General features: G+C 50.4%; 2 protein-coding genes across 6 annotated transcripts in view; one reads left to right on the top strand and one right to left on the bottom strand.

The window, feature by feature from the left end:
- The window catches only part of MBOAT2 (membrane bound glycerophospholipid O-acyltransferase 2), a 73,459-nt gene that overhangs the window by 21,946 nt on the left and 29,084 nt on the right, over nucleotides 1-22,429 (bottom strand). For 2 of the 5 annotated variants that reach the window (XM_053925289.2, XM_045189583.2), the window contains exon 4: nucleotides 5,156-5,251. The exons of 1 other annotated variant lie outside the window; for it this stretch is intronic. In XM_053925289.2, coding sequence (XP_053781264.1) covers nucleotides 5,156-5,251 — 96 coding nt within the window. Of the gene's footprint in view, nucleotides 1-2,106; nucleotides 2,128-5,155; nucleotides 5,252-5,483; nucleotides 5,595-22,429 lie in introns of those variants that run through there. 2 more of the 5 variants (XM_071221586.1, XM_045189586.2) reach the window with 2 other exon arrangements.
- On the top strand, nucleotides 10,569-10,901 carry LOC112297704 (large ribosomal subunit protein eL39). The gene has a single exon (XM_024552446.3). The coding sequence runs from the start codon at nucleotides 10,618-10,620 to the stop codon at nucleotides 10,771-10,773; it is 156 nt and encodes a 51-aa protein (XP_024408214.2). The 5' UTR covers nucleotides 10,569-10,617; the 3' UTR covers nucleotides 10,774-10,901.

Here is a 22,429-nt window from a genome sequence, read left to right as displayed (position 1 = left end):
AGCAGGAGCTGAACATGTGCCAGAGAACTCGCCTCAAATCCTGACCCCGCTACGCGCCATCTGCAGAAGACTGGGAAGCTGTTCCACGTTCCCTCCCCAAAGCAGCTATAGAATGGGGACTAAATGGAAGAGCAATACGGTGGGTACCCGAACAGCACCTAAGACACAGCAGATGTGTAACCAGCCTGCATTTAACAAGTGCCGGTGGGCCTGCCGCCCAGCCAGGGCACCACCGGTCACAACACCTCGGCTGAGTGCTGTCTCAGAAGCAGCTTCCTCTCCAAATAGCAGATAAGCAGGAGTGTGAATAACCACTCGTGGAAATACCCACATGAGCGATTTGAAGAAATGTGCAGAGCGCCGAGAGGGCACTTCAGGCAGAGGAGCCGAGGGGAGGACGCCTCCAGCAGGAGCTATGGCCCCGGGCCAAGATACGGAGACGTGGACGCAGATGTGTCCGTGAGCTTCGGGCGCCTGGAGAGGAAGGGTGCGCAGGGGCGGGGAGGCTGGGCAGCGGGCGCCCTACACACGGCTTTGAAAGCTAGCTGTCCACTTTCTAGAGTCCTGAGGGAGAAAACACTGCGTGTCTCTGATAAAAATTGCTACACCACACTGCTCTGAGTGGACATGACGTCGGGGAAAAGGCTCAGGGCGGGGGGGAGTGGAGAGCAGACAGAGCAGAGTGTAGAAGAGACCCAAGCCTGTTTCCTCTGGGCACCTTGAACTACACTGGCCGCAGCTAAGCAGAGTGTTCCCTCTACCCAAAGACAGACCAAGGTGCTGGAAGACTCCCACGGGATGAAACAGGATAAACGGAACGTCAGGGCTCAGCAGTTGAATAATTTACATCCACCCGACTCACAACACAGAGGCGGGCACAACGGGAGAGGAGGACAACGCAGGGGCGCCGAGGAGCCCCCTGGGGCCCCGGCACAGAGCACAGGGCTGTCTGAGCTCCGGCTCCTGCCTAGTAAGGCTTTCTGTAAGGAAGGCACGTGGCAATCATGCCTGTGCACCCAGTGGCCTGCCCCCTTCACATCGGACAGGACTGTCGCCGCTGACGGCACGAGGCACCAAGCAAAGGTACAGCACAGGCCCAGCGCATTGTAGCCGAGTGCACACTCAGCAGCACCTGGGGATGAGATCTTCACTGGGCGTCTGATGCTATCTCTGGTTAGCTCTAAATACATCCTCGCCTTGAATGGAAAATTACATCACATGTGCCTCTGTGGTGGATCCCTTAAGCCACCCCTCTGGCACCACAAAAATCAACGTATTCCAGCCGGAGCTCGTTACCTTCATGCCAGAAACTATGCTCTGGCCTCCGTCTGCGCAGGAGGCAAGCACCTGCCTTTGCGTTTGGCGTCCCAAAGCCCAGAGGGCGTTCCCCAAGGCCCCCTCCCGCACCCCCCCACTCCCGCACTGTCTGTTACTTGCCACCCCCAGCGGGCTCACGTGCCGCTGGCTTTACACCAGCGTGTCTCACCCTGCAGGTGCTGCGCTCGGGCATCCCGCTCCGCCCGACCTCCCCCCGAGCCCTGACCCGGACTGCTTCACGCCAGCAGGCTCACTTAGAGGAATGACCTCCTGCACAACACCGACTCTGCCTGTGCAAACAAGACACTCCCAGGGCGGTCTTCTGAGTCCCACAGTCAAGTTTATAGGTTCCTGGCCTGAGGTCCCAGAAGTTTCTTCCTACATGTATTTCAGTTTTTATTGCTTTTGTAACTAGGATCTTATTTCTATTACATTTTCTAACGGATCATTGCTACTAATGGAAAGATATTTAATTGCTTTATACTTCTCTTATATCCACCTTCTGAAATCTAACCACCTCAGCAGCACTTCAACCTTTCTGCAAAAATAAACTTCTGTTGACAGGGCCCCCTTCACCTACTCAACATCTAAAATGTATCTCGAACCTACCCCTCCCCCACCACAATACCTTTCCCATCCCTGATGCAGCTGAGGCTGCCCTGCACGTAAAGTGCTCCCAGAGCCTTTAAAGGGCTCCTCAGCCAGAGCCTGGCTTCCCTCCCTGGGCATCCAGTTTCTGGGGCACAGGGCCCCTTAGCACAAAGGGGGGGTCATTTTATTCAATCCTACCTTCTTCAGCAGCCGACACTTTGGATGGCTATTGTATTCACCCTAACTAGGATCAAGTTAGGATCCTCTCTGCGGTAACACACTCCGTTCCTAAATGCCTAGAGATGTCAGTAAGGGGGCAGCCTGCCTCCACGTGGCTGCTTCTCTCTCCTGTGTCCATTAAAGAGAGAGGGGGGGGGGGAGAGGGGGGAGAGGGAGGGGGGGGAGAGGGGGAGAGGGAGGGGGGGGGGAGAGGGGGAGAGGGAGAGAGGGAGAGAGGGAGAGAGGGAGAGAGGGAGAGAGGGAGAGAGGGAGAGAGGGAGAGAGGGAGAGGGAGAGAGAGAGAGAGAGAGAGAGAGAGAGAGAGAGAGAGACCTTCACCTTAGTTCTGCCAGGATGGTCCCTTCAGCCAATGCATTTCTAATACTTATCAGTTCATTGGTAATGGCCAAATGTTTTTTTCCTAATCGATAAAAATTATACATTAACTTAAAGAGTTTTATATCAGGCTGCCCATATTTAAAATGCTATGTTATTTTTCTCCCACATACTGAATATTTAAGTATAATTTTAAAGATTTTAAGTACAATTTTAAATTTCAGCAAAATAGTTAAACCCATGTCATTAAAGCTGTTTAAAAAAAAAAAAACCAAACAGGCATTTTGCTCTGAATGTAAACCACCCTCTAGTGGAGGAGTCCTGTGACCAGTCTCCCCGCCCAGAGCGTGAGCTGACGTGGTGAGGGGCACACTCTCTGCCTGGCGCCCCGGCAGCCTGGTTGAGGGACCCTCAGACCGTGGAGGAGGCGCAGCCACAAGGAGGGAGCCCGGCTGCCTCCGTGACCGTGGAGCACGGCCCCGCTTCCGTGAGTGAGACTGTGGCACCAGTGAGAAAGACACTTGCTGTGTAAAGACGGTGAAGTCCTGTCATTTTTTTCATAGCAGGGAGCCTCTCCCCCACTAGCTAGGGAGGGAGGAACAAGAGTAGCAGGAGTAGCAGGTAAGGGAAATGAAAGAGCTCATGGCCAAGGTCAAGCTCAAGGAGGGGCTATGAGGGCCCGGCCGACACTGAGCAACACAGGTCAGCACTCACACAGATCATCATCAAACATTTCGGCTCACTCGGGTTAAGTCGCTTTTAGGTCTCCTGGTTTAAAGATATAAGCAGCACCGTAGTTCTCAATGAAATACTACGTGGAACCCCAAACAGGAACTGGAGAAACGCAGAGCGGAAGGGGCTGAAGGCACTGGCTGGCCAGCACTGCTCGCCCACAGTCCTGGGACTCCCGAGTCCGTGGGAAGAGCCATGATTTGGCAACATTGCTAGAACAGGTGCTGCTGTTAACGCTTCTATTATCAACATGCACGCACAGCACCCGTCAAGAACACCCTTTTTGTTTCCCTTTCATTCTAAATGCTTCATTTCATTCCCACCGTCACGCAAGTACTCAAAGCTGTGACTTGACCCCTCAACAGGACAGCTCTGCCCACATTGCTCAGGCTCTTCTCACTGAATTTTCTACTTTCTTCTTTCCTGAAGGACGAGTGTGGACTCGGCAAGTATTTATTTCACGCCCCCCTGTGCTAGGTGTCAGGAACACCGAGGCGACCAGGACAGCCACTGACCTCAGGAACACTAAATGTCCCGAGTGACTGGACTCTTTCGAGTACACGCAGCCAGTCTCCGCTTTCACTGGTATGGCGACAACCTGGGACCCCCGGTTACTTCTTCACGTTCACTGAGGTCTTCGTGGTGGCCCAATACATCTACTGGCCCTGCCCCTCAGCCCACTTTCTCTGGGAACGCCTACCAGTTTTAAGCCGGACCGCTGGCACCCAGTGTCCTTTTCTGAGCTCCAGGGGGTTCTCAGTTCCAGCCAACACCCCGCCAATTGGACTACCTAGTTCTTTCAGTTTATTTACTCAGTTTGCTTTTGCTTGCTTTTGTTCCTCTGAATGCAATCTCCTTTCATCCAAGCTTATTTTTAACACCTGTTTAATGAGAGTAAAATCCACTTTACTTTCATTAAGGACAAAAGGGCGTTTCATCTGATTTCACAGCAGTGGCTGTTCTCTAAGATCACACACCTTTGGTCCATTTCTACTGTTGGACATCTTTTTTCAGAGATGCCATGATTTGTTTGGGTTTTTTTTTTCCACTTTAGTCATCCTTAAATTGGGTCTTCTGGTCATTATTAATACTGTCCCGATAACTCGGAACTGACTTAAAAGCAGGTCTGTTGTATCTTGTTGAACAGAGAAAGCGGTGGGCTTGCCACAGGGAATACAGAGGCTTATCTTCACCTTCGGCACGCGGCATCGAGTTGGTGGCCACGCACGGCAGGGGGCGAGCTAGTTCTTACCGGCTCCAGCTGCGCTTATCCCCCAACAGGCATGCAGTCAGTTTTGTTACAGGCAGAGGGAGCCACTGAGGGACCAAATCCCCTTCAGAGGAACCAAAGCCAGAGTTATTTTCACCACCCGGCTGAGAACTGGACGTAAGAATATGGAGCGTTCCATGAGTAAGATGCAAAGAAGCAAATCCGTGCTCAGGGATCTCCTCCAGGAGGTCCACCTGACGCACTGGCCCAAGGGCCTCTGGTCCAGACAGAGCCCCAAGGGTGCGAAGAGGCAAGAACAGGTGGCCAGGTCTCATACAGAAGCTGTCGAGTGGCCACACAAGAGGGACGTGGACAGCTAAAGAGAGCAAGAATGGGCGGTGAGGGTGCCAGCTCCCGGGGGGCGACTGGCCACTGCGACATGTGACGGCAGGCATTTCTATCAGAATTAGGGAATGCTATCAATATGAGAATGCCATGTGACAAATTCAATTGCTATGTATATAGAATATTTTAAGGCAATTTAAAAGGATAGGTTATTTTTGTGACTTATGTAACACTACAAAAGACCATTTTACAAGAAGAAAATTTCTAAATTCATAAAGGACTTTTCAACTAAAATGTTTAGTACTAGCTTTTCATTCGAATTACTAAAGGAAACTGTATTTTGTCCTTTAACCAACATGTTAAAACAGAAAGAAACAGGCTACTAAATGGAAGGTTTCATCTTACCCTGAAAAATCAGCGGAATATTGTCCATAATCAAAGACATAGACTCTAGTAATTTGGCACACTATGAGGTATCCCAAAGCAAACACAAAACAACATCTGGAAAACAAAAATAAGCCAGATTAGTGAAAATAAAGATTCATTTTGTTAAAGAACACATTTAAGTAATTGATTAACTGTTTGATATGGTTCACAACGTCACAGTACTAGATCTGCTCCAGCAGAGCCTTCTTCAGTAACCGTGAGAACTCTTGACTACTTTCGGCTTCGGTTTACTTGAATTCTGCGCCATCTCCCATGGCAAATGCACCCGATTATCGACTGCATTCACCTTTTCCTTCGGAGAGGCCGCCACACGCTGACTTCTGAATCTGAGAGTCACACTCACAGGCAGCACAAAACTGTGAGCGTGGCGATTTGTTCTGTTTATTTTTCCTTCTCTCTAGAAAACAAAATTTAACACGAAATATATACGAAACAAATTCTTACTAGGATTTTCTAAACCTGTCCTCAATAGGCTACGAGCATACACCCTTCGTGTGATTGGTGTGCATTTACTCACATTTTTAGGCATGAAAATTTAGTGATTTTCAGTCTTAGTGCTTGGGAGAGAGTTACCGTAATTAAAAGCACAGCATCGGGAGAAGAGTGTACACATCGACAGAAGGGACCACAGACCCAGAAACAGAGTCTAGAGGGTGTAACATTGCAGAGAGTGAAGCTGCAACGCGAATTAACACCTGAATAGTTAGCAGTCTCGGTGGGGGAGGGGGCGCCCTTCCTCCACCTACGCTCTCTGGAGAGCTCGGAGAGCGGCTGGCAGAACACAAAGAAAAAGCGCGCTGAGGCTGGGGCACCGGCTCAAACGTGCTCAGGTGCAGGAAGTAACTTTCTGAACATGCACGTGTGTGTGTGTGTGTGTATACGCACATATATGTATGAATGAAGCAATGAATAGGAAAAAACCAATGGATTTGCCTAGGGTAAAATCTTAAACATTCCATGTAGGCAATTCAGGTGTTTTGTTTTTTAAAATATTTATTTATTTTCAAAGAGGGGAAGGGAAGGAGAAAGAGAGGGAGAGAGACATCAATGTGTGGTTGCCTCCCGCATCCCCCCCCCCCCACTAGGGACCTGGCCTGCAACCCAGGCATGTGCCCCGACTGGGAACCGAACTGGCGACCCTGTAGTTTGCAGGCTGCTGCCCCACCCACTGAGCCACACCAGCCGGGGCTCAGGTGATTTTATGAAAGAGTTCTTTCAAACTTTACACAAATAGGTAATTCTGATCTATTTGAACATTCCTGAGCAAAGGAAAATGAGGAAAGCTTCCTAATTCAGGTGTTTTACAAAGTTACTATATTCCTGAAAGCTGTATCTGATGAAATAGCATATATGCATACTTACGCAGTATTGACAAATCAAACATAAAATACTTTCTAAAAGCCACACGGCAGATTGCACTTTCCCAAGACGCAGCAGCAACATGGCCCAGTTCGTGTGCTCTCCCACAACCTGAGCACCCCCCCCCCCCCCCCCCGCCGGCCCACCCTGACAGGAAGCCTGCTTTCCCACCCACACCGCACTGGCCAGCTGACTGCAGCAGAAGCAACACGTCGCCCCACCCAGGCGCAGCCCATGGTTCACCTGGCGGTTTCTACTTCCTGCCTTCTGGGAGCTGGTTGTCAGGGAGGTGTGACTATCCTGAGGCCCCCCCACAGAGGTTCCGGAGGATGAGCCAGAGGAGAAGGGATGCGGGAGTGGCACACAGAGAGGCGCCAAGCAGTGCCAAGTCCTAAGACCCATGAGTGAAAAGGCTGATGTCACATGAGAGAGGTGTCTTCCAGCTGAACCTCTCCCAAACGCCTGACCTACAAAATTGTAAGGAAAATGACACCCCCGTTTGTTTCAGCCCTCTACGTTTGGTGTGGAGACACAATCAGAACAGAGGCTGGTGAAACCAGGGCACCACCTAAGCAAAACCCGGAGCCGCAGCCCTGGCTTCGGGACGGGGCGGCAGGCGGCAGCAGGACTGGCTTGGGGGACACTGTCGGTGACGATGCCAAGGGCAGTGAGGAGACTGCCTGCAGGCCAGAGAGAAGGCGGCCTGTGTCCTGTACTGGCAGAGTCTGGGTAGCCCCGTTGCTTGCCCCGATGGGGAAAACAGAAGACATTCCGGATAAAGTGCAACTGGTTTCTTTTACGTGCATATGACAAAGTACGGGGAGAGAGAGGAACTAAAAAAGACAAGTGTTCGAGTGTTGAGCCGTATTTCAAAAAAATAGAAAGGGCTCAGGACGTCTTCCCAGCCAGCAAAATATTCCTGATGTAAACAAGGTGAGCATGAAGTCAAGGGTACTCCTGGATGACACCTCAGAAACGCTGAAGGGCACCTCTTGATAGGACCTCCCAGATCAAAAAAAGACCTTCTAAGAATCTTACGGGCATGCCTTAGACCGTCTCTGCCAACGAGGGGTTGGTAAGACCCCCGGGGGCCTCGTCCCGCAGCACTTCAGAGCACAATGGAAAGGAACTGCCACACAGATCTGTGGGTGCGGCTTCTGTCTAAAGCTCCGCATTTACAACCGGATACACAGGAAGCCCACATCGTTTTTCAGGCAGTTACATGAAAGTGGACGGAAAGGGGGAGTTCAAAATAAAAAGAGACCTTTAGGTCCCCAACGATGCACTGGTCCGCAGCAGCGAGGAAAGCTATTCCGCTGCAATATCGGCCGTTTCCTATGAAAAAGGAAAGCCAGCCCAGGGTGTGCCACAGAGGGCCGCGTGTGCAGGAGTGAGGTCTGCACCTAATCCAGGAAACGGAAACGGGCGTCTGTCTGGACCAGGGAGTGACTTGCTTTCCCCCCCGTTTTAACAGGTGTGTCGACCACAGTTACCCCATCTCTGCTCACCACCGGGTCCTGGGTACCTGAGGGACCAAAACCTGCCCCTTCAGCTTGCTGGTTCTCTGGCCTCACTCCAAGTACACCCAACTTAGCCCGCATGGGAGAGGTCTCGAGCTGGATGCCGCAGGGAGGAAAGGTTGTGGGGATCCTGGGAGAAACCTGAGTGCACGTTTAGGTCGGGGGAGTGTCAACTGTGGGGCCAGAGGACAGGCTGTCTCCAACGGCTGCTGCCCCCAACAGCAGCCCTGCCTGTGGCAATGCAGCTCTGTACAGCAAGAGCTGTACTGCAGCTCTCCTCCCCTTGAAGCCGGACTGGCTCGTCCACAGAAGCCAACGGAAAGAAGTTCCTGAAACTTCCAGGCTTGGTCATAAGAAGTCCTGCAGCTCCCCACCAGGTTTCTCGGAACGCTCATCCTTGGCAGGCCCTCCCTGAGCCCAGCCCCCGTGTGTGAGCGGCCCACCCCACATGGAGGGGCGGCCTGGGCGTGCTCCGTGCCGGATCCCGACTGCTCCGCAGCCAGTGGAGCCAACACCAACAGACCTCCGGACAAGACTATGACCTTGGGTGTAAGCGTTCAAACTCCAAAGCAGCCGTCCCAGCCACCATGTAAGAGCCACCACACCAGACCCTGAGCAAAAAGTGTCCACCAAGTCTAGTCAACCTACAGAACCGTGAAAAATACTAGTTGTTGTTAAGTCACTAAGTTTGAAGCCACTTCAATATAGGAAGACTAGTAACACATGGGGGAAACACAAAAACCCAAAATCTATCTATTAAAAATTGTGTATTTATTCTTACATGTTTAAACTTCAGTCACCTTCCAAGTCCTCTCCATGTGATGCAATACACCTATCAAGGTGTTTTTTTTCCACTGCTCGAAACAGTTTTTGAACTCATTGATTTTGATGCCTTTTAGTGCTTCTGCCGTTTTTTGTTTCACAGCTTTGAGGACTTTTTTTATGTGGGGGGGGAGTCGCTCAGGGCCAGATTGAGTGAATAGGGAGGGTGGAGCACGGGGATCCTGCCATTTTTGGTCAAAAACTGAACACTCAGCACGGTGTGGGCAGGTGCGCTTGTAAATCACCCATCACGAAATGAGCCAACGCACTAAGTCTTCAAAAAAATTCACTGAAGCCAAACTCCCACAGTAACGACAGCTGGTTCACTGATACAGATGGGTTTCTAGAAGAGTCACCTAGCAGGGGAAGCCTGTTCGACCAGGGTCCACCCTCCAGGAGATAATTCCATTTGGGGGAGGTCCCCCTTCTACACCACCATAGTTACATGAGTCATAGGGAAAAAAGTTATGCTAGATACTAAGCCTGTGTCGTCTTCTCTCTTTTACTAATGACTTGTCCTAGCTAATTTCATTCTGTGGACTGTGACGACTTGAAGCTTTTGCACTGAATGCCAGCTGTGCCTGACTGCCAACTTGACCTTGCCATATGAACATCTAACAGTATCAAACTTCACTTGCCCAAAAAAGCACTCTTGACCAATAGACTGTTCCTCCCCAGCCTTCCCCACCTCAGAAGTAACAAAATCCACCCAGCTGCTCAGGCCAGGAACAGCTGACTCCTCCCTCTTCTCCACGCCCACACCATCTGCTGTCCAATTTCGCCAGCCCCACCTCTAAGCACACCCAGTGTCCACCACCCTGTTTCCACTGGTCCCTCCTAGTTTAAGCTAGCACCATCTCTTGTCTGATTTCCCAGTGTTCTCCTGCTGGTGTCCCTGCCCCCACACTCACCTGCTAGCAATCCCATCTACACAGAGAAGCCAGACTATTATTTTAACAAAATGCACCCCCCTGCTTAAAATTCCCTGAGGGATTTCCACTGCGCTTCAAACCACAGTGAAGCCCAGCCTTCCCCTTTGACCACCAGTCATCTTACACCACTGGCAACCTTGCTCACCAGGCACTGGCCAGCCTGGACGTCTCTCGGGTCTCCGAACACACAAAACCCCTGCTCCTGGGAGCCCGGCACAGGCTCCCCCATCTGCCTCAAGTGCGCTCCCTCTGGCTCTGTGAATGCCTGGCTCACTGGCATCAGTTAGTTCTTAACTCACAGGAAACAGCACCCCGTGTTGTTGCCTTCATATCGCTCTGCAAATAACTTTGTTTGTGTATTTGTTCACCTGCCTATCGCCTGTCTCCCCCGACCTGAACAGGAACTCCAGGAAGGCAGGCGCTTCACGGGTCTTTTTCACCCATGAAAACTTGCAGGTCCCAAGCGTACTATAATTCTTTCATTCAGCTAATTCCTCGGTATTTTCTTTTTGATAGCATGACTAAAACTGTCTCTGCACTGCCATTTTTAGATATTTGCCATTCAGAGAAGTGTAGTTAACTTTTACATACTGATCTGGTGCCCTGCACCTTTGCCAAACTCGCTCACTACTTCTGGCAGCCTTCTTCCACAGCTCCTCCAGCACTTGTTTGGTTCCTGTTGGAAAATGTATTTTCCACTTGTTTACATTCAAGCTATTTGTGTCTTAAAGAGTGTCTCTTGCTCTTTCTCTGCCATTGTGATCTGTGAGGTTCGTTATTCTTCGACATGTCTTCTCACAAGACTTTCAGGATCAAGAGGTTCCTGGCCAAGAAACAAAAGCAGAATCGGCCCATTCCCCAATGGATTCGGATGAAAACTGGTAATAAAATTAGTTACAACTCCAAGAGGAGACATTGGAGACGAACCAAACTGGGTCTATAAGGAATCACACATCAGAGATGTCTCACATGTTTATGCTCTATTCATGTTGTCTGCCTCTTGAAGTCACTGAAAAAAGACCACCATTGTCGGGACAGTTGGGCATTTTATTGGGAATTGGATTATTTTTCTCTTGATATTTTTCCTTTAGTAGTAGGTTGGTTCATTAATAAATGTGAGACCATTTTAAAAAAAAAAGTGTCTCTTACAGGCAGCTTATGGTTCCATCCTTTTTAATCCAGTCTGACAATCTTTTGATTGACATTTAATGGTAATATCTGATAAGGCTGGATGCATACGCATCTGCCCTTTCCCTATTTGTTGTGGGCACGGTATTTCGCCGTGTACAACGCACACCCACGTTTTTGCGTGCATCACACACAGGACTGCTGTACCCATTACTAGAGCATGGCGTGTAATCATTACACCCACGCGTAATGTGCATCCTTATTTTTCCCTCAAAAATTTGGGGAAAAGTGTGCATTATACACAGCAAAATACAGTATATCTCAGGTCTTTTATGTCCCTCCTTAGCTGCCTTCTTTTATGTTAAAACAAACATTTGGTAATGTACTTCTTAAATTCCCCTGTTGATTTTTCCCACTGTATAATTTTTATTTTCTTAGTGCCTGTCCTAGCGATTACAACATGTATCTTACCTTGTCACAATCTATTTCAGACTAATACTGACTTATTCTGCTGAAATATAGCAAGTTGGATCCAATACAGCTCCATTTTCTCCCTCGTCCTTTGTGTTGTTGCCATATACATGGCATCTGTGCGTGTTATAACCCTAACGTACGGCGTTGTAATTACTGCTTTATGCAGCCTGATGTCCTTTAAAGAAATCTGTATGTGTGCCCTCTTTTACATTTAACCCCCCAGTCTCCATTTTCAGAGCTCTTCGCTTCTTCCTGTGGATTCGAGTCGGCGTCGGTTACACCACCTGTTAACCCAAAGGACTTTCTTTAGAATTTCTTGTAAGGCAAGTCTTCGTTCATCTGAGAATGTCTTTATTTCACCTGCATTTCTGAAAGATAACTTTGCTGGATATACACCTTGTGATTGAAATGTTTTTCTTTCAGCATTTAGAATATAGCATTCCACTTCCTTTTGGCCTCCAGTGTTTCGGGTAAGAACTGTATTGTTCCTCTGTATGTAATGAGTTGTTTTCCTCTTGCTGCTCTCAAAATGTCCTCATTGTCTTTGCCTTCCAACAATGTGGCCACAATGTGTCTTCATGAAAATCTGTTCATCCTACTTGGGGTTTGATGAACTTGGATTGATGAAATTGGATTTGGAGATCAATATTTCTTCAAACGCTTCTCTATCCCTTTCTCTCTCTGCTCTCCTTTTGGAGCTCTCCTTACTCACACGTTGGTACACTTGATGTTTCGCAGGTCTCCGAGGCTGTTTGTTTTTCTTTGATATTTTCACATCTTTCTACAGACTGGCTAATATCTATTGATCCACCTTTAAGTTTACTGACTCTTTCTTCAGCCATCACAAACCACTATGTAGCACTTCAGTAAACTTTTCACTTTGGTTATTTACTCTCCAACTCTAGGAATTTCATTTGGCTATTTTAATAGTTTCTATTTCTTTATTGATATATTCCCTATTCGTTGAGTCATGGTCATATCTTCTTTAAATTCTTTGCACAGATTTATAAAAGCTACTCTGAAGTTTGGGGGTCCATTTAGAGACAGTTTCCAGTGGCTGATGCCCCTCTCCTCCCCCATTCCTCCACTTAAAACATGCTCCAGGAGTCACGCTGTGTCTGCACATCTCGGAGGCCAGCCGATGATTGGTCAGAGCTTGTGCTCAAACACCTTCAACCAGTAAGTCTTCTGCCCTTTGCTGATGCGCCCATGCGTGGGTCCAGCAATTTTCAAGTCTTCCCAGCTTTTAGTGTCCCCCGCACCACCACCCCCAGACCCTCCCCCCCAGGGCAAGGACGCAGCCTCCAGTCAGCCAGGACTGTGCAGAGATCTTCTGAAGGCCCATGTCGGCGCTCTCATTCCAGGCGCTTTCCGTTCAGTAGAGGGTGCGCATCCTCAGGGGAGGAAGGCTGCAGGCATTCTCGGTCAGCCTCCACTCCGGAGTAAGTCAGTCGGCTCTGGCATTGCAGCCACGTTTTCGTGGCCAGGCCTGCCCTAGCAGAATCGCTTGGCCAAGGAATGAATAAGGCGGGTAGCCCCAGGCAAGAATACCACAGATTCCCACTGTTCTTACTCAAAAGTCAGCAGCTTTTTAGGAATAAATGCTTCTCAAATTGATGTTTTGCTTTTGGTCCATTTTCAGAGCCCTGAAATGAGTAAGTGCATCCAGTTTTGTAACTGTTTTGGGGGAGAAAATTTGTTCACCTCTTCACTCCTTAAAAGAAGCTCCATCAATTAACATGGATTTTTGTAGGCTAGCATGGAAACATCATTCCTGTAGTAGGGAAATTAGAGTTCCAACAACGACCTAGAAAATCAGAAACTTACTCAAACCCTGTGAAGTCTTTGGGGCAAAAAGAGATCGCCAGACCTCACTAGGGAGTGAACCGGGTTTTGTCCATGGGAAATCATCTGTAGGTTTGCTATTCTTTTTTTTTTTTTTAATTGTTATTCAATTACAGTTGTGTGCCTTTTCTCCCCATCCCTCCACCCCAACCCAGCCAAACCCCCCTCCCTCCCCCACCTCCACCTTCCCCCTTGATTTTGTCCATGTGTCCTTTATAGTAGTTCCTGTAATCCCCTGTCCTCACTGTCCCTTCCCCACTCCCCCCGTCCATTGTTAGATTGTCCTTAACTTCAATGTCTCTGGTTATATTTTGTTTCCTTTCTTTTTATTTTTTTTCTATTTATTATGTTCCAGTTAAAGGTGAGATCATATGGTATTTGTCCCTCACCGTCTGGCTTGTTGCACTAAACATAATGCTCTCCAGTTCCATCCATGCTGTTGCAGAGGGTATAAGCTCCTTCTTTCTCTCTGCTGCGTAGAATTCCATTGTGTAAATATACCATAGTTTTTGGATCCACTCGTTTGCTGATGGGCACTTAGGTTGCTTCCAGTACTTGGCTATTGTAAATTGTGCTGCTATGAACATTGGGGTGCACAGGTTCTTTGGATTGCTGTTTCAGGGTTCTTAGGGTATAATCCCAGCAGCAGAATTGCTGGGTCAAAGGGCAGTTCCAGTTTTAGTTTTGTGAGGAAATCCATACTGTTTTCCACAGTGGCCTCACCAGTCTGCATTCCCACCAACAGTGCACTAGGGTTCCCTTTTCTCCGCATCCTCTCCAACATTTGTTTGTGGATTTGTTTATGTTGGCCACTCTGACTGGTGTGAGATGGTACCTCATTGTGGTTTTAATTTGCATCTCTCTGATGGCTAGTGATGCTGAGCATCTTTTCATATGTCTCTGGGCCCTCTGTATGTCTTCCTTGGAGAAGTGTCTGTTCAAGTCCTTTGCCCAGTTTTTAATTGGGTTGTTTGTCTTCCTGGAGTGGAGTCGTGTGAGTTCTTTATATATTTTGGAGATCAGGCCCTTGTCTGAGGTATCATTAGCAAATATGTTTTCCCAAACTGTTGGTTCTCATAGGTTTGCTATTCTAACGGAAGAATTTTAAACCACTTTTAAAAACCACCTTCTTTCCCAGCAAAAGGCATCCATGTCTCTGCAGGGGAAAGTAACCACTTCTCCAGTGCCCCCCCGCCTTTAGGCTTCTCCCTGAATCCAGAGACACCAGACCCTGGTGTCTGGTGACCAGAACACACTGAATTCTCTCCTGGAGACCTGCGGGCAATCGTATGTTCTTCAGTGGGATTCTGCTGCTCCTGGGGAGCCGGGGTTTGCTGGGGTGTCTGTCCTACCTTTCTGACCAGGTGTCCTCTCAGCTGGAACAGAGAGATCTCAGTGAGTCATAAGTGTAACAAAAGTCATGAGGGACTTTGTTCGTTTACAAAGCCTTGCTCACGAACACAAGGAAAGCAGCTTAGCTGTACTGACTAGGCCAGACGCAAACAGTGACACCGAAACCTGAAGTTACTTGTTTCTTTCCTGTTCTCGCTTTGTCTGCAGGTGGCGGGAATGAACCAAACCACCCAGCTCTTGTTTAGCCTTTTTACAAAATCCAACTTTTGCTCTCACACCTAGATTAGTAACATAATGAAGTCACTTACTTGTTCTTTACAAAAACATTTCCCAAGCTGATTCAACTATCCACATCAAATTGGGTGTTGGCTGTTGGTAATAAGCAAGATTAGTTTATCTTTCAAAGTACAGACTCTTACAGTTTGCCTCCAGATTAAGACTGCATGCACACACTGGAACCTGGGCGGGAGCTCGGGGGCCTCAACGGCAGAGGCTGGGTGGTCTGCCGGCCCTTTCCCCCCTCAGAAATTAAGGAAACCGAAGAAACATAACCCACAAAAACAACAGTCGTTGACATTTACCATACTACAATAAAACTGAGAATTTTAAAAATATTTGTTAATTCAAGAATTGCAGTAATAAACATGCCAACATAAACAACAGTTTTGTGAAATGCACGTATATTTTCCAAAATAAACAAATTAGTGAGTAGAGTGGCACCGCTTTACACTTGTGCAAATCTCTGTAATGCCTGGCTTACTGGAAGAGAGCTGGATTCTCAAACGTTTCTATGGCAGTGCCGCACGCCACGCCGCGGGGACAGCAGGAAAGTGAGGGAGGCGAGTCCTGCCTGAGGGTTATTATGAAAACAGCTTTGCCCTCCCACTCACGAGCTTTGCACCCTAGTCTAAATAACAGTTCTCTGACCACTTTTGAGTGTTGGAAGGAAATGGAGTTCCAACAATATGTCAGTTCTCTACATGACTTTGTAAAATACGAAAGGTGAACAGTGCCCAGCCCCCTGATCTGTTACCTCCTCCTGAACACAGGTCACGCTGAGGCACAGACCCTGAACACCCCAAGGTTAACATCCAAGCCAGAGAAACCCAGCAACCGCATCTCTCTCCTGGGCTTCATTAAGTTTAAGAGAACACTCAAGTGGCACTAAGAGACGCAGGTGTCCAGGCTCACCCGCCGTGACATCCTTGTACCACGAAGCCTGGCAGCTCTTCTGGCCGTCAGATATCCCCTCTACCACCCTCTGCCTTTCTACGGCTGCTCTAACTCAGGGCTGTGCGACAAGCGAGCAGCAAGGAGGCCAACAGGTTTCTTCCCCTACACAAATTAATCCATCTAGAAGTATTTTAAAATTCTATTTTTAGTTGAAGTGACATGAGCACAGTATTTTAAAGTCTACATTATGTATTTTGATAAATATCAACCGTAAGCATAGCACTTATAAAAGTCTAAACAACTTTAAATGAAGGAAGAGATTTTAGATGTTAAAATCACTATTATTCACATATGCATGTAAAGGCTACAACCTGCCCCGACACTACTCCAATGAAGACAAAGAGAAAGCCGCCCAGCACCATCTCCGAATGGCGCTCGTGACTCTCTCAAAAACAAACTGGGGGTTCATGCTGTCCGGTAAGCAGACTGGGATCTCTGTGTTTCTCCAACTGAAAACAAATGAAACCTCCGACAGCCCGGGACCCACCGGGACCCTGCAGAGCAGAGGAGCAGGGTCGCGTTCACAGACCCCCGGGCAGGTAGGCACCGGCTTTGGGCCTTGTGCAAGAGACTCCGCCTTTTGGAACCTAAGCTTCCTCAACTGTACCGGGGGTGGGAACACCTCTGACACAGGACCCTTGGGACAGGTGAATGGAATGTTGGTTAAAAGCACTCAACGATGTGACTTGACACCTGGCAGTCACCCTGCCCCCATTCAGATTCCCAAGCCCAAGTCTAGAGACTCCATTAAACCAGAGTTTCTGACACAGTGAAAACACAGCCTGCACGTGCCAACGTCTCACTACGGGAATAAACCACAGGCAGGTTCGCCATTCAGCAAGCTCTACTTCCTGAAACAACTCCTCCTTTCTCACCTGAAGTCCAAAAGCACAGCCCAGCCTGACAGGCTTTTCCCCACACAAACCTCCACGTGCACCCATATTTTACGTAAAAGTGCGGTGTTTGGGCACATCACTGCTTTTGTTCTTTGTTCTAATAGATGGTTGTGTGGCTTTGTAATTTTTCTTTCAATTTAGGCAAAGATCAGGATCTTGCTGTAAAAGTGAGATTAATTTCCAAAAGTACTCAAAGCCAGGAGATGAGTCCTTGTACTCTGCCAATGAGAAGTGCTGTTTTTAGTCATTACAATTATCTGTTCATTTCAAAATAATAGATGATTGTTGTTTTTGAAACAAGAAAGATACATCATCTAATTGGATAGTATCTTCAAACTCTCTTTTAACTGACTAACATGGAGAACTGGCCGCCGGTCTGACACTTCAGACAGCCCTGACCTGGCAGACGACCCGTTACCTGAGTGACCTGTGCAAAACTCTTTCCACTCTCGCCCAGTCAGATGTAACGGCGCACCCAGCGTAGCCCCTTCATTTACCACGGGATGGGTGTCAGTCTCTTTAGCATCCCTACATTAATGTAACCACCCCTCTTCCTATGAAAACCTAATCTGAAGGGGAAAAGCTCCTTTACTTGCTCACGGGTGACTGAAACCTCCTTAAGAGAGACCCAGTTTACAACTGGAAGTCAAATTTAGAATCCGAAGTCCACTCTGCTGACTTAGCAGCATGAAGGAGTCGGCCGCGCTTTTTCCTGAGTGCAGGATTTTATGGAGGGGTGCCGGGTCCTACAAATTTTTCAGAGATCCAGCAGGACCTGGACATCCTCTTCCCTACCACCACTAACAGGTGTTCCTTCCTATGGGAACTGAGAATATTTAAAAACCTTTCCTCCTAAGCACAGTGTGCCAAAGGCCGCAGCATCCTTTTGCACCTTTGCTGGACGGGAGAGAACCTGCCCGCACAAAGCCTGCCTGTGCTGGCTCCCCACACAGCGCAGCAGGAAAAGGCGCGGCCCTGGGTGCAGTCCACACCGGCTGCATCTACCAATGACTCACCGCGCTCTCTGAGACAGGACTGCACGCCCACCTGCGAGGGCTGAGCCAGGATTAAGTGGCACTGCTCACACTGTGAGCGATCGCTGACACACGGTAATGACTGCAACATTAACTAATACAAGGACAGCACAAAACAGAGTTTAGAATTACTTGTGGTTTTCCAAGTGAAAGTCAACTTCTAGCACAGCAACACCGAATGGACAGCTGTATTCCAAACCACTTTCGAACACGGTCCCCAGAGAGCATAAGAGAGAAGACCCAGGGGCCTGGCTTCCTTCCTGCCAGACTCTACTCCCTCTCAGGGGGCCTCAGGGCTGTCCTCAGTGCAGTGAGCATTTTCCCCGGAGTTCCTGCCGAGCCGCTAACCACTGCTAATTAACCTCGTGAGATCAGGTTTTTGCGCAACTCAAGGCTTCCGTCTGCCAGAAGCATTGCCAGGATCACCGTCCTGTCCTTGGGGAGCTCTGGCATCTCACAATGGCACTTTTATCAGGGATTGTGCTGCACGAGTCTCCTTAGTAGTGGCGGCTCGTGGGGGGGGGGACATGGACTGGACCATCCGCTCTGCAGGGTCCAGGTGGATCGACATAAAGGCTGCCTCAGCTCAAACTGCCCAGTCCCCAGGCCGCGGCTCTAAGGTGAGCTAAGGGCAGGGAACCTGAATAGAAAAGGCGACGTGAACAGGGCTGCAAGTCGGCCCACCCAACCACGCTACTTAAGGCCTGGAGCACGAAGGAATATGATCTGAGAACACTCAACCAAACCAAAACCAGAGATGTTAAAAAAAAAAAAAAGACTCAAAAGCGAGAGCAAACCACCACTCAACCGACCAGAACTGCACGGACCACCTCGCCCTCTGCGCGGCCAGCATCCGTCCACTCGAGGGGGCTGAGGGAAAGGCATGGCACCCCTGCCCAACAGCTATCCTGCCCAAGAGCCACCCTCTGCAGCGAGAAGCACGGCACTGCCGTGCACAGCAGTGACTGTGAGAGCGCGCACACTGACAACAAGCCCCACCGTGACGTCACGGGAAATACTGTGTCACTGAGAACGGCCTCTGGAGGCACCCCCAGAATTTGAGCACCTCTTCTTGGTGGCCAGGCCCTCTTGTGCAGGCAAAGCTCGCCTGGACGCCCATATTCAGCTGAGTCACTGGTTCAATCTACTTTGGACCCAGGAAGGGAAAGGGACTTGGCCACGGTCCCCAAGCTAATGAGCATCTGGCAGGGCCTGAATTCAAACCATGCAGGTGCGACTCAAACCAGTGCTCACCCGGTCAACTGCGATGGCCACCCAGTGCAAGCCCGAGCCTCAATCCGACCTTCTCCCGGGGCCTGGCCAGCTGCTTGAGTTTATTGTCAATGAAGAGGGATCTGAGGAAAGTACTTTGTAGGAGTGCCCAATTTTAAAAAAAACATGCTTTCGCACAATTCTACTTAACACCACATACCACACTGTGCTTCTGCTGAGCCTGCAGTGAACAGCGGGTGCCTGCACCTGTCCCTCCTCCTCACACCCCGCCCTCGGCACGTGGGCACGGCTCGCCCTCCGACAGCTGTCGCAGGGGCGTGGCGAGGCTGACGGGAAGTGTGTTGTGGAGACAGCCTGGCTTTTCATCTGCCACTGGACCCCAGCGTCCCCAGCGTCGGCATAACAGGTATCTGCTGCATGAGTGACAGCCTTCACGTCCCCCAGCGAACAGTGCGTTGCGGTGGCCAAGCACCACGTGCTCGTCCGCGCTGCGTCTCTGGAAACACCTCGGCGCTCGGAAATGCTCGCTCAAAGTGGCGGAGAGCTGGGCCTCGGGGCGGTGGGTGTTGACAAGGCCTTCAATCCTGTTCAATCCCAGCTCGGCTGCCCGCACGATCCCTGCCGTTTTACTATCTCTCTCAACATCTTTTACGTTTCGTCAGGTCAGCTGTTTGTTGAACGTTACTTGCTGAGTCATCGAGAAAATACTTCGGCTCAATTCTCCAGATCAGCAGGCTTTTCCGCCCTTCCCATTTTAACCACCCCCCAGGTCTGCTGTTTACGTTTAAATAATGGAGCTTCCTTGTGCTGAGTTCCAAAACTCTGAGACTTCCTGGAACTCAAAACAAGTTTTCCACAGAGAAGTTAAAACAGAAAACCACCACGAAGAGCGCTTAGCTTCCCCCCCTCGTCCACAGAAGCTTATTAATTAGCGCACCGGAATACCCAGCAGCCAGCCCACTGCGCCGCCTTCTCCAGGGAAGTGCCTGCCTCCTCCCAGGTGGGGATGCCTAAGACACAATTGCACCCTCCCGCTCTCTAACCCAAGTGGGAGGGGCTCTCCCTCTGCACCACCCTCACCCTTCCTCCTGTCTCTCCTCCCCACCCCAGTCTGCTCTCCCAGGAAGCAGAGATCAAAGTGAAGCCCAGCAGATGCCCAGGACAGAGAACCAGGCTGGAACCCGGATCTGGGTGCAGGAAAAAGCTGGGGCTGCCACATTAGCTGTTCACAAAACTCCCCGGGGCCACCCTGTGAGGCCCCCAGAGGTCCCAAAGGAGGGTCAAGAGGAGGCCTGAAAGCCAGGGGTCTCGGGGGCTGCTTGGCAAGGACTGCTGTCCTGCAGAAGTCACGTTATCATGCGCCACTCACTCTGATGCGCACGGAGGACACGCAGTCCCCAGGTACGATGCACATGCAGAGGCCACAGGCAGGCACCACAGGACGGCAGCCCCAGGGCCCGCAATCTGGGCAGGCAGAGCACGTCCCTCTCCAAACCCAGTCACACGTTTACAAGGAAAGAGGGAGACAGTTCTCCGAGGGAGGGGGGACAACTCCATGGGTGTGTGACAGAGAACCTGTCCCAGGTTACAGCATCTGGACAAGGCCGTCTAAGGACATGATGTTAAAGTGAACTCTGAAGCATCGGCGGGACGGGACGGGAGAAGGAAGGAGAACTCTCCAGAGGAACAGAGTGGGAAAAGCCTAAGGAGGAAAGAGACTTAGTATTTTCCAGAACAGGAAAATACTCACAAAGATTATGTTTTTTTATAAAATCCTCTCCTAAAGACGTGTTTATTGGCTTTTTAAAGCTAGAGGAAGGAAGAGAGAAGCATCGATGTGAGAAAAGAGGGTCGATCGGTTGCCTCCCGTGAGCACCCTGACTGGGGATCGAACCTGTAACCTTTTGGTGAAAGGGACAACACTCCAACCAGCTGAGCAAGAGTATGTTCTTGGAGAACAAGGCCAAGGGCTGGTTGTGGGGGAAGAAAAACAGCCATGTCCCCCACTCACTCTTTCAAAGAGCGTGTGCGAGACGCTACCTGTGCCCGGCACTGGGCAGGCCCTTGGTCCAGCTCAGAGTGGAGACAGACAAGGTCCAGGCTCCAAGGACACTGGCACTCGAGAGGCAGAGGCAGACCGTGACGGGAACGAGGCAACTTCAAACACCGGCACGTGCCTTCTGACTGTGTGGCCACTCGGCCGGATTTCCGGGTGGGTACTCTGTGGACATAGACAACACCCACCGCACAGCCCTGCCTGGCCGTGGCCGGCTATGGTGCACAGCGACATGCACCCGGGAGCAGTCCCTCACGCAGTGCTGTAGGCAGGGCGCGCGTGTGTCTGCTTGTGAGTGGTGTGTGCTAGAGAAACACCGGGTTAGAGAAGTGAGAGCCCTGCCCTGCCCCGCCCCGCCCACCTCCCTCAGCACACCAGTCCTGTGCACTTCATCCGCTTCCCCGCCGACAGGACAGCCCGACACCAGCGCTCCAGCCAGAGAGACGGCTGGCCTCCAGACCGTCCCTGTGGATGTGACGAGCCCTTGCACAGCATGAGCCCCACACGGACCAGCACACCTGCATCAGGCCGTGGGCTAAGCCGGCAGCACCCCGTCACGCTCCCTCCTGACCGACGCCTTCGCCTTGCTCTCCGCCCGGCCAGGAGGTCCTTCTGCACTCCCCCCGCAGCGCCTGTGTCCCTCAGGAAGGTCGGCCCCACGCATCTTGCTCGTGGCTCCCTCAGACTTGGACACGGTGCGCTTGGGCCCCCCACCCACACCTCCTGCATGAGGGGCGTGCTCCACAGCCGACCACCCCCCGACCCCTACCCTGGAGCTGACGGCCCAGGGTCCAGGCCGAAGAAAGTGGCAGGACAGGGACAGAATGTCTCACAGCCCAGGGAAAGGGTCTGGGGACAGAGGACTGGGAAGGGCAGGCCCAGGGCAAACTTCAGGGCTCAGGCTGAAGCACGCAAGCTCCAGGTCTCTGGGCCAAGCCAGAGAGAAAGTCCTGGCAAAAGGGTCCCCCTGCCTCTGCACTGCACGGGTGCCCGGAAACAGACCTCGTGACCTCTAGGCACAGGGACGTCTTCTAAGGCTAGAAGGAGAAATCACCCAGCATCTCCCCACAAGTCATCTTAAAGCACACACACAGCACAGACCTCGGCGACAGCTCTAACAAGCAGCATCTGACAAGGCCGAGAGAAGGTCGCGCACCTGCGCTACCTCGTCTGACCTCTGAGGGCGCTGCCTCGAGTGTCCTCCCCGAACCAGCGCAGGAGCACTACCGTCCTCACACGGGACGTTCTAACTCCCTAGGGTTGTCAGTTCTGTTCCTCAAAAATTTCAAAGCTTCTGTGAAAATACACACTGGAAAAAGCACTGAATTCTAGACTAAATTACGTTTC

This window comes from Desmodus rotundus, chromosome 5 (assembly GCF_022682495.2).
Source record: "Desmodus rotundus isolate HL8 chromosome 5, HLdesRot8A.1, whole genome shotgun sequence".
NCBI lineage: Eukaryota > Metazoa > Chordata > Mammalia > Chiroptera > Phyllostomidae > Desmodus > Desmodus rotundus.
Note: the sequence above shows the minus strand (reverse complement) of the source record. Positions and strands in the feature narration are given on the sequence as shown.

Coding starts and splice junctions, on each gene's coding strand:
- LOC112297704 (XM_024552446.3), top strand. CDS start 10,618: ATGTCTTCTCACAAGACTTTCAGGATCAAGAGGTTCCTGGCCAAGAAA.